Source organism: Heterodontus francisci, chromosome 1 (assembly GCF_036365525.1).
Source record: "Heterodontus francisci isolate sHetFra1 chromosome 1, sHetFra1.hap1, whole genome shotgun sequence".
Taxonomy (NCBI): Eukaryota; Metazoa; Chordata; class Chondrichthyes; order Heterodontiformes; family Heterodontidae; genus Heterodontus; species Heterodontus francisci.
In genome coordinates, this window is record NC_090371.1 from 91,485,170 (window position 1) to 91,497,694 (window position 12,525).

A 12,525-nucleotide genomic window follows, 5' to 3' on the forward strand; every position below is an offset into this window, starting at 1 on the left:
CCACTTCCTCACACCCAGCCTCCTGTAGGGATTCCATTCCATTCTCTCAGCATCTCCGTCTCCGACACATCTGTTCCAATGATGCAACCTTTCACAACAGTGCCTCTGATATGTCTTCCTTTTTCGTCAACTGTGGATTCCCCCGCACTGTGGTTGACAGGGCCCTCGACCCTGTCCGACCCATTTCCCATACATCTGCCCTCACCCCTTCCACTCCCTCCCAGAACCGTGACAGGGTTCCCCTTGTCCTCACTTTCCACCCCACCAGCTTCCACATCCAAAGGATCATCCTCCACCATTTCTGCCACTTCCAGCGTGATGCCACCACCAAAAACATCCTCCCCTCCCCTGTCAGCATTCCGAAGGGATTGTGTCTCTGTGACACCCTGGTCCACCCCTCCATCACCCCAGACACCTCTTCCCTTTCCCACGGCACCGTCTCATGCAATTGCAGGATGTGTAATACTTGCCCTTTTACCTCCTCTCTCCTCACCGTCCAAGGCCCCAAACACTCCTTCCAGGTAAAATAGCAATTTACTTGTACTTCCTTCAATTTAGTATACTATATTTGTTGCTTACAGTGGGGTCTCCTCTACAATGGGGAGACCAAATGCAGATTGGGTGACCGCTTTGCAGAACATCTTAGCCTGGTCTGCTTGCCATTTTAATTCTCCACCTTGTTCCCATGCCCACATTTCTGTCCTCGGCCTGCTGTATTGTTCCAATGAACATCAACCCAAGCCCAAGGAACAGCACCTCATTTTTCGATTAGGCATTCTACAGCCTTCTGGACTCAATATTGAGTTCAATAATTTCAGACTATGAGCCCCATTATTGTTTGTTTATTTATTATATATATTTTTTTAATATACATTCTTTTTTAATTTAATTTATTTATTTTTTATCCATGTGCTAGTCTTAAACATATTTTTCATGTTTTTACATTCGTACAGATCTGTTCATTATTCTGCCATTAGCACGCTCTCTGGACTCGTGCTTAGTTGTTTGCTACAACTATTTTGCACTCCATTTGCATTCTGTTCCATGACATCTGCCAATTAACCTCTCCCCCCTCCATCGTATCACAGTCCTTCCTTCTTGTTCTACTCCCCCCACCCACCACACTTGCTCAAAGACTGTTACATTTCTAACCTTTGCCAGTTCTGATGAAGGGTCGCAGACCTGAAACTTTAACTCTGTTTCTCTTTCCACAGACGCTGCCAGACCTGCTGAGTAATTCCAGCACTTTCTGTTCTCATTTCAGAGTTCCGGCATCTGCAGTATTTTGCTCTTATATAATTCTGGTGAATATGCACTGCGCCTCCACAAAGCCCAAATCTCTTTCCTGTGGTGGGGTCCCCAGAATTGAATGCAATATATCAGATGGAGTCTGACCATGTCACCATTTGCAATTTGATTACATAGTAACAGGCATAACACACAGCAGGAGAAAGCCTTTGCATTCTTGCCTAACTACTCAAAGTATAAAACAGAACAAAATGCAAAATCCTGCAGATGCTGGCAATCTGAAATAAAAACAGAACTTGCTAGAAATAATCTGCAGGTCAGGCAGCATCTCTGGAGAGAGGAAGGTAGGGTTAATGTTATCAGCTGGTGTTCTAATGAAAGGCCATCAGCTTGAAATGTTAACACAACTTACTCTTTTCAAAGATGCTGAGTCTGCTGAGTATTTTCAGGATTTTCTGTTTTAATCCACAATATTCATTGGTGCATTTCTCATAACCCTGAATCCCATTTATTCCCATTTATTAAGGACCTGTGTAGTTTCTTCTTGAAAACCATTAAGGTTTTATGTTCCACTATCCATGCTGGTATTCTATTTTGCATACTTACCACCTTTTCAGTAAAAATGTTCCTGCTGCATTTCCTAAAAGAATTTTTTTTTTAACTCTTTCATGAGATGTGGGCACCACTGGCAAGGCCAGCATTTGTGGCCCATCCCTAATTTCCCTTGAGAAGGTGGTGGTGAGCTGCCTTCTTGAACTGCTGCAGTCCATCTGTGGCGGGCACACCCACAGTGCTGTTAGGGAGGGTGTTCCAGGAGTTTGATTCAGCGACAGTGAAGTAACGGCGATATAGTCCCACGTCTGGATGATGTGTGGCTTGGAGGAGAACTTGCAGGCGGTGTGTTCCCATGCGCATGCTGCCCTTGTCCTTTTAGGTGATAGTGGTCGTGGGTTTGAAAGGTGCTGTCGAAGGAGCTTTGGTGAGCTGCTGCAATGCATCTTGTAAATGGTACACACTGCTGCCACTGTGTGTCGGTGGTGGAGGGAGTGAATGTTTGTGGATAGGGTGCCAATCAAGCAGGCTGCTTTGTCCTGGATGCTGTCGAGCATCTTGAGTGTTGTCGGAGCTGCACCCATCCAGGCAAGTGGAGAGTATTCCATCACACTCCTGGCATGTACCTTGTAGATGGTGGACAGGCTACAGGGAATCAGGAGGTGAGTTACCTGCAACAGAATTTCCAGCCTCTGACCTGCTCTTCTAGCCACTGTATCTATATGGCTGGTCCAGTTCAGTTTCTGGTCAATGGTAACTCCCAGGATATTGATAGTGGGGGGATTCAGCAATAGTAATGCCATTGATTATCAAGGAGAGATGGTTAGATTCTCTCTTGTTGAAGATGATCATTGCCTGGCACTTGTGTGGTTCGAATGTTACTTGCCACTTACTAGCCCAAGCCTGAATGTTGTTCAGCTCTTGCTGCATATGGATACAGACTGCTTCAGTATCTGAGGAGCTGCGAATGGTACAGAACATTGTACAATCATCAGCAAACATCCCCACTTCTGACCTTATGATAGAGCAGCTGAAGATGGTTGAGCTTAGGACGCTACCCTGAGGAACTCCTGCAGCGATCTCCTGGGGCTGAGATGATTGACCTCCAACAACCACAACCATCTTCCTTTGTGCTTGGTATGACTCCAACTAATGCAAGTTTTCTCCCTGATTCTCATTGCCTTCAATTTTGCCAGGGCTCGTTGATGTCGCACTCAGTCAAATGCTGCCTTGATGTCAAGGACAGTCACTCTCACCTCCTCTCTTGACTTCAACTCTTTTGTCCATGCTTGGACCAAGACTGTAATGAGGTCAGGAGCTGAGTGGCCATGGTGGGACCTGAGCTGAGCATCAGAGAGTTTGCTGTGTGTGTGTGTCGCTTGATAGCACTGTCATGACACCTTCCGTCATACTAAGGACTGTTTCTCGTCTTGGCACCCCACTGGGTATCTGACTCCAAGTTTCTGCACCCTCCTGGTGCAAACATGACAATGCATTCACTAAATAGGTCAGATAAAGAAGGTGTTACAGCCCATTTGAGCTTTTCCTTCCAGTATAAAGGGGGCACAATTCTAGATTTAGTCTTCAGTAATAAAGCTGGGCAAATGGAAGAAGTAACAGTGGGTGACCATTTTGGAGATAGTGACCAAAGTACAGTAAGGTTTAGCATAATCATGGAAAAGGACAAATTAAAATAGGAATAAAAGTTCTAAAATAAAAGACAAATAATGCAGATGCTGGAAATCTGAAATAAAAGCAAGGAATGCTAGAAATACTCAGCAGGTCTGGCAACATCTGTGGAGAGAGAAGCAGAGTTAACATTTCAGGTCAGTGACCCAGTTTTGATGAAGGGTCGCTGACCCGAAATGTTAACTCTGCCTCTCTCTCCACAGATGCTGCCAGACCTGCTGAGTATTTTCAGCATTTCTTGTTTTTATTTTATAATATATAGTAAAAGTTCTAAATTAGGGGAAGGCAAATTTTAAGAAACTGAGAGGTGACCTGGCAAAAGTGGACAGGATACAGATACTTGAAGGAAAATCAGTGGCAAACCAGTGGGAGGCATTCAAAAACGAGATACTACAGACACAGTGTAGGCATGGCCTCACAAAGATAAAGGGTGGTACTGCCAAATCTAGAGCTTCCTGGTTATCTAGAAACTTACAGGGTAAATTAAAGCAGAAAAAGAAAGCTTATGACGATCACAAAAATCTTAATACTGCAGAAAGCCTAGAGGAGCATAGAAGGGGTGAAGTAATAAAGGAAATTAGAAAAACAAAGAGAGGGCATGAAAAATTATTGGTGGGTAAAATCAAGGAAAACCCAAAGATGTTTTATCAGTACATTAAGAGCAAAAGGATAACTAAGAAAAGGGTAGGGTCTATCGGAGATGTACAGGGAACTTATGCGTGGATGCAGAAGATGTGGTCAGGGTTCTTAATGAGCTTTTTGTCTCTGTCTTCACAAAGGAGAGGGTTGATGTAGACATTGTATTTAAAGAGGAGTGTAAAATATTAGAAACGATAAGCATAATGAGAGAGGAAGTACTAAAGGGTCTGACATCCGTGAAAGTGGATAAATCACCAGGGCTGGATGGATTGGATCCCAGGTTGTAAAAGGAAGCCAGGAAGGAAATAGCAGATACATTGAGGACCATCTTCAAATGCTCACTAGATACAGGTGAGGTACCAGACGACTGGAGGTCTACGAACGTTGTACCATTGTTTAAAAAGGGTGCAAGGGATAGGTCAAATAATTATAGGCCAGTCAGCCTGACCTCGGTGGTGGGTAAATTGTTAGACTCAATTCTGAGGGATAGGATAAACTGTCACTTAGAAAAGCATGGATTAATCAGGGATAGTCAGCATGAATTTGTTAAGGGAAGGTCATGTCTTACTAACTTAATTGAGTTTTTTGAGGAAGTAACAAGAAGGATTGATGAAGGTAGTGCAGTGGATGTGGTCGACATGGATTTTAGTAAGGCATTTGACAAGGTCCCACATGGCAGACTGGTCAGTAAAATGAAAGCCCATGGGATATAGGGGAATGTGGCAAGTTGGATCCAGAATTGGCTCAGGGACAGGAAACAAAGGGTAGTAGTTGACGGATGTTTTTGTGAATGGAAAGCTGTTTCCAGTGGTGTTCCACAGGACTCAGTGTTGGGTTCCTTGCTGTTTGTGGTATATATTAATGATTTGGACTTAAATGTGGGAGGCATGATTGGGAAATTTGCTGATGACACAAAAATTGGCCATGTAGTTGATAGTGAAGAGGATATCAATGGTTTGGTTGAGTGGGCGGAAAAGTGGTAAATGGAATTCAATCCAGATAAATGTGAGGAAATGTATTTGGGAAGGGCAAATAAATTGAGGGAATGTACAATAAATGGGAGGATTTTGAGTGGGATAGAAAAAGTGAGAGACCTTGGAATGCATGTCCACAGGTCCTTGAATGTAGCAGGACAGGTAGATAGATTGGTGAAGAAGGCATATGGAATGCTTTCCTTTATTGGCCGAGGTATAGAATTCAATATCAGGGATGTAATGCTGGAATTGTATAAAATGCTGGTTAGGCGACAGCGGAGTATTGTATACAGTTCTGATTGCCACATTACAGAAAGCACAGTGCACAGTGGTTAGCACCGCAGCCTCACAGCTCCAGCAACCTGGCATTGGTTCTGGGTACTGCCTGTGCGGAGTTTGCAAGTTCTCCCTGTGACCGTGTGGGTTTCCTCCGGGTGCTCCAGTTTCCTCCCACATGCCAAAGACTTGTGGGTTGATAGGTAAATTGGCTATTGTAAAAAAAAAATGTCCCTAATGTAGGTAGGTGGTAGGAGAATTGAGGGAAGGTGGGGATGTGAGAGAGAAAATGGGATTAATATAGGATTAATATAAATGGGTGGATGATGGTCGGCACAGACTCGATGGGCCTAAGAGCCTGTATCGGTGCTGTATCTCTCTATGACTCTATGACATAATTGCTCTGGAGAGAGTACAGAAGAGATTTAAAAGAATGTTGCCAGGGCTCAAAAGTTGCAGCTATGAGGAAAGATTGGATCGGCTAGGGTTGTTTTCCTTAGAACAGAAGAGGCTGAGGGGTAAGTTAATAGAGGTGTACAAAATTATGAGGGGCCTAGATAGAGTAGACAGGAAGGACCTGTTTCCCTTAGTGGAGAGGTCAATTACCAGGGGGCACAGATTTAAGGTGATTGGTAGAAGGATGAGAGGGGACATGAGGAAAAACTTTTTCACCCAGAGGGTGGCGGGTGTCTGGAATTCACTGCCAGGAATGGTGGTGGAGGCAGAAACCCTCAATTCTTTTCAAAGTTACCTGGACATGCACCTGAAGTGCTGTAACCTGCAAGGCTACGGACCAGGTGCTGGAAGGTGGGATTAGATTGGGTGGCTAGTTAGGCATGCTTGCCTTCATCGGTCAGGGCATAGAGTATAAACATTGGCAAGTCATGTTGCAGCTGTACAGAACCTTAGTTAGGCCACACTTAGAATATTGCGTGCAATTCTGGTCGCCACACTACCAGAAGAATGTGGAGGCTTTGGAGAGGGTACAGAGGAGGTTTACCAGGATGTTACCTGGTCTGGAGGGCATTAGCTATGAGGAGAGGTTGGAAAAACTGGGATTGTTTTCACTGGAACGACAGAGGTGGAGGGGCGACATGATAGAGGTTTACAAAGTTATAAGCGGCATGGACAGAGTGGATAGTCAGAAGCTTTTTCCCAGGGTGGAAGAGTCAGTTACTAGGAGACATAGGTTTAAGGTGAGAGGGGCAAAGTTTAGAGGGGATGTGCGAGGCAAGTTCTTTACACAGAGGGTGGTGAGTGCCTGGAACTTGTTGCCGGGGGAGGTGGTGGAAGCAGATACCATAGAGACGTTTAAGAAGCATCTTGACAAATACATGAATAGGATGGGAATAGAGGGATACGGACCCCGGAAGTGCAGAAGGTTTTAGTTTAGGCAGGCATCAAGATTGGCACAGGCTTGGAGGGCCGAATGGTCTGTTCCTGTGCTGTACTGTTCTTTGTTCTTTGTTCATTAGATCCAGTTGATCTATCATATGTTAAAGGTTAACAAGAAATGCAACATTCATGACAAACTCTATTTTCATATCCATACATAAGCTAGAAAAATGATACACTTGTAAAAATTAAAGATTTTTCTCTGACTTTGGAAATGATATGGGAATTCCACCAGCATCTTCTACATCACTGGAGCAGAAAGAATGCAGATGGTTTAAACAATATGCGAATTACTAACTCCAAAAATGTGAAATCAACCTGAACTGTATTCTTTTCCAGACATTTTATATCTTTCTATCTTTACATTTTTTTTCCTGCATTTAATTTTTTTCTTTACATTTCCTCCTTGTCTGTTTGTATCTTCTTTTTCCTTGGCCTCTCTGTCCTCAGCCTTCTGCAGTGTTTCAATGAAGCTCATTGCAAGTTCGAGGAACAGCATCTCATCTTTTGACTGAGCACTTTATAACCTTCTGTACTCAACACTGAGTTCAACAATTTTAGATTGCATCCTCTACCCCCATTTTCTTTTATCTTTGCTGCTTTTTGTCTCTTGTTTCTCTTTTCCTTTTCTTTTCTTTCAGGCAGCTGCCAGTCATACCTCCTCTAGACACATCTTTTGTTTCTTTACTTGTCCCATTACCAATCCCTTTAGCCATACACTATGAACCCTTTTTTTCCATTTTATCTCTCCTGCCCGCCACCCTGTCACCGACCTCCACTTTTATTCTTTTTCCCACCCTCACCCTTTCATTTGCTCAAAACCTATTATATTTCTAACCTCCCAGTTCTGATGAAAGGTCTCCGACCTGAAAGTTTAACTGTCCCTCTCTGCAAATGCTGCCTGACCGGTTGAGTATTTCCAGCATTTTCTGTTTTTATTTTAATTTGACAGGATCCTTCACCCAAAGTCTGCTACCATATTGACTTCAGTCAATGCTGTGCTGATCCTTTAAAATCTTCCCATCATTAAACTCATGGAAATCTGGCCTTTTAAAAATGTATTTGTTCTCAAGATATGGCGCTCCCTAATTGCTCTTGAGATGGTGGTGGTGAGCCACCTTCCACTTAAACCGCTGTAGTCCGTGTCATGTAGGTGCACCCACAATACTGTTAGGTAGGGATTTCAAGGATTTTGACCCAGCAATGATGAAAGAAAGGCAATATATTTCCAAGTAGGGATAGTGTGCAACATGGAGGGGACCTTAAGGTGATGGTGTTCCCATGCACCTTCTGCCCTTGTCCTTCTAGGCGATGGAGACCACAGGGTGGGAGGTGCTTTTGAAAAATTCTTGTGGACGGTACATGCTGCAGCCACTGAACATCGGTGACTGCGGGAGCAGATAATTAAGGTAGTGAATGGGGTGCCGATCAAGCAGGCTGCTTCATCCTGGATGGCATCAAGCTTGACATTTTTGATTTGGCTGTGCAACTGCAGAACCTGTGACTCTAAGCATCTTCTCTACCATTAATGACTTTAACAAAGCCTTAACAAACACAAATCATTTCTTTTTATAACTAGCTTTTCACTAATGTTTGTAAATCTAGATCTGGAAGGGTAGATATAGCTAAACATGGACAAATAGTCCATTTGTGTTTTCTATCAATATTTTAAGAGCTTAGGCTTTTTCATTATATTTAACAAACAGGAAGATATGGCCTCTTGACTCTCACTGCTGTGTATTCAACAGTATGTCTCCATAGAAACATAGGGGCTGAGTGGTCTTTTTGGAGAGGGGAAGGGTGAAATAGAATGTTACATTTACAGGTATGCACATGATAAATACAAAAATAGACGCTGCCAAATTTTGTCCAAGTTATAGATATGTTAAAAAAGAGAAAAAAGTATATCCCCCATTTTGGTCATGTTTGTACTTAATTCAAATTTGATTTTATTTGTGAATAACGATTTACTGACCTATAACCTCTGAATGAATGAGCATAGTTTTATTCTCTGGTGTGTCAAGCCCAATGTCCTACTGCTCTTTATCCGGGCCCATTTCCATTTGAAGGACTGTATTTAACAAATTCATTCCCACAGTTCTTAATTTACTGTAATTGGAGCTGTGACATCGAGATCATTCATTCCCAGTCAGTGGGCAATTAAACCAGTCAGTGTATATAAATAATTTACAGAAGACAAGGCATTTATAGCCTTTGAGAGCTTCTTATTTCTAACACATTAAAGACTATTATGCTTTTATTCACGTTTTCCTAATAACATGCTATGTTTCTCTCTCCTGTAATTCTACAGTTCCAACAGTTGATGTTTTCCAGACATCAACAAAGGATCGATTTGGACTGGGACATCAATTGAAAAAGTAAGTCTTTCAGCAAAATGATGATATTTAAAGAGCAGCAACAACCTGCATTTTTGTAGCACCTTGCATTGTCTGAGGTGCTTTCAGATGAGATGTTAAACTGAGGTCCTGTCTGCCCTCTCAGGTGGATGTAAAAGATTTCATGGCACTATTTCGAAGAAGAGCAGGGGAGTTCTTCCCAGTGTCCAGGCCAATATTTATCCCTAAACAAATACTACTAAAACAGATTATTTGGTCATTATCACATTGCTGTTTGTGGAACCATGCTGTGTACAAATTGACTGCCACATTGTTTACTGGTCAATAAAGTGCATCATTGACTGTAAAACACTTTGGGACAGCCTGAGGTCATGAAAGGTGTTACATAAATGCAAGTTGTTGTTGTCGCTGCAATATAAATAAGATAGAAATTATTACCAACCGCCATTGGCAGTATTGAATGCCATAAGCACCCATTCTGTTCTGGCTATAAGTAGGCAACGCTTTCTAAATCTACCCATTTTCACATTACTGATCTTTACAGAGCCATCAGAGAAGGTCTGTAGTTCAAAGTATGAATTGCAGTGGCACCGTAGTTGCCACTGGCACTCTAAAACCTACCTTACAATGTGTGTGTGGTAGATCCCAGAGTACCAGCTGCTTTACATATTGCAGAGCTGCAAGTAAGGTCTCGAGTAGCAGAATGCCCATTCACTGGCATCCCCTGCAGCACAATTTTTCTGTCAAGAGAGACAATATTTTCACTTTGATTGTTATACAACAGAAGTAAAAACAGCTATTCAGTAGCTTTTCAGCTGAGATGAGAGACTGTCAAACAGGAATTTGAAGGGTATCTCCAGATTTCTGGCAGAACAGATGACAAGTTCCAATGAGTTGCTCACATATCCAGGAGTGAGTCAGCAGAAGGAAACTAGCATAATATGAGGTCGGATTTACAGATACAATTACTCATAGTGTATGTACGGAGACCATATTTTTACCTGGAGTGATTTAGCCTGGGCCACACAAATAAATTGCCAAGCTTGAAGCTTGAATAATGCCTTAATGAGATGGAACTGAATTGTCATTCCAAAACTATAGGGACTAACGCATACTTCATTCATTCAGCAGTTTTGACATTTCCAGTTTATTATTCCTGCAGAATTATGCAGACTTTTGTTACACACCAGTGGAAGCAGAACAGCAAAGAGAAGCTCAACTGTCCCCATGGCAAAAAGATTAGTGAGAAGAAGGTGAAATCCCCTCTGCATATTTTTTCATCGTTGCGCAGGTAATGTGACAAACCTCAGGAAAGATTAACTCCACTGGTATTAGTTCTACTTGAAACTGGGCATTGATTTATCATTTTGTGACCACAAATGCACTTAGTGCCCATTCTGACAGCTGTGGGAATACTGGCCTTACAAATCACACTTAAATGCCAGTGGGCTTTTTAAACTTTCTTTTTTAAAACATACTATTAAGGTGTATGGGTTAATAATCATAGAATCATAAATATTTATAGTGCAGGGCCATTTGACACATTTTAGATTTCGATTTTAGATTTAGAGATACAGCACTGAAACAGGCCCTTCGGCCCACCGAGTCTGTGCCGACCATTAACCACCCATTTATACTAATCCTGCACTAATCCCATATTCCTACCACATCCTCACCTGTCCCTATATTCCCCTACCACCTACCTATACTAGGGGCAATTTGTAATGGCCAATTCACCTATCAACCTGCAAGTCTTTTGGCTGTGGGAGGAAACCGGAGCACCCGGAGGAAACCCACGCAGACACAGGGAGAACTTGCAAACTCCACAGTAAACAGGCAGTACCCAGATTTGAACCCGGGTCACTGGAGCTGTGAGGCTGCAGTCCATGCCAACTGGAAAAGAGCTATCCAGCACAATCCCACTTTCTGGCTGTTGGTCCATAACCCTGTAGCTTACGATACCTCAATTGCATATCCAAATACTTTTTAAATGTAATGAGGGTTTCTGCCTCTACCACCCCTTCGGGCAGTGAGTTCCATCACCCTCTGTGAAAGAATTTCTCCTCAACTACCCTCTGAACCTTCTACCAATTACTTTAAATCTCTGCCCTGTAGTTATTGACCTCTCTGCTGAGGGAAATAGGTCCTTCCTATCCACTCAATCTAGGACCCTCATTATTTTATACACCTCAATTAAATCTCCCCTCAGCCATTTCTTTTCTAAAGAAAACAACCCCAGCCTATCCAATCTTTCCTCATAGCTAAAATTCTCTACTCTTGGTAATATCCTCATCAATTTCCTTTTCATCCTCTCCAGTGCAATCACATCCTTTCTGCAATGTGGTGACCAGAACTGTACACTGTGTTCTAACTGTGGCCTAACTAATGTTTTAAACAGTTCAAGCATAACCTCCCTGTGCATATATTCTAAGCCTCAGCTCCATTTTAAAAATCCTTTCATGGCATGTGGGCATCGCTGGCAAGTCAAGCATTTATTGTCTATCCCTAATTGTCCTTGAAGAGCTGGTGATGAGCTGTCTTGTTGAACCATTGCAGTCTGAGCCAGGTAGTTGCCCGGTTTCATTCTTATTAGACTTTTTTGGTTTGATTGGCCTGCAAGACAAACCAGACCATTTCAGAAGGCAGTTACGAGTCAACCATCTTGCTATGGGTTTGGTCTCACATGTAGGCTAGGTCGGATAAGGAGAGCAGCTTTCCTTCCCTAAACCCTTTCATAGTGAACCAAATGGGTTTTTATGACAATGCTATAGTTTCATGGTCAAGATTAATGATACTTGCTTTTTATTCCTGAGTTATTTATTAACTGAATTAAATTCAGTTACATGGAACATTGAAATTAAATTCAATTAAATTCAGGGCGTGGAACGCCCTGCCTGCAACAGTAGTAGACTCGCCAACTTTAAGGGCATTTAAGTGGTCATTGGATAGACATATGGATGAAAATGGAATAGCGTAGGTCAGATGGTTTCACAGGTCGGCGCAACATCGAGGGCCGAAGGGCCTGTACTGCGCTGTAATGTTCTAAAAAAAAAACATTCCCCAACTGCTGTAATGAGATTTGAATTCACATCTCTGGATCAATAGTTCAGGCTTCTGGGTTACTAGATCCAGGAACATAACCACTATGCTTCCATTCACTAAGAAAAGTATCCCTTATGTCTTTTCAACCGCCTTATCTACCTGTCCTGCTACCTTCAGTGATCCGTGGACATGCACTCCAAGGTCTCTTTGTTCCACTACACTTCTCAATATCCTGCCATTTGTTGTGTATTCCCTTTTTTGTCCTTCTCAACTGCATTACCTCACACTTCTCTGGATTGAATTCCATATACGATGTTTCTACCCACCTGAGCAGTCCGTTGATGTATTCTTGC

The 12,525-nt window shown here is 42.6% G+C and overlaps 1 protein-coding gene across 2 annotated transcripts in view; it reads left to right on the forward strand.

The window, feature by feature from the left end:
- parp8 (poly (ADP-ribose) polymerase family, member 8) overlaps positions 1-12,525 on the forward strand; it is a 475,386-nt gene that overhangs the window by 318,907 nt on the left and 143,954 nt on the right. For both annotated transcript variants that reach the window (XM_068032748.1, XM_068032749.1), the window contains 2 exons: positions 9,085-9,151; positions 10,293-10,421. In XM_068032748.1, coding sequence (XP_067888849.1) covers positions 9,085-9,151; positions 10,293-10,421 — 196 coding nt within the window. The remainder of the gene's footprint in view (positions 1-9,084; positions 9,152-10,292; positions 10,422-12,525) is intronic.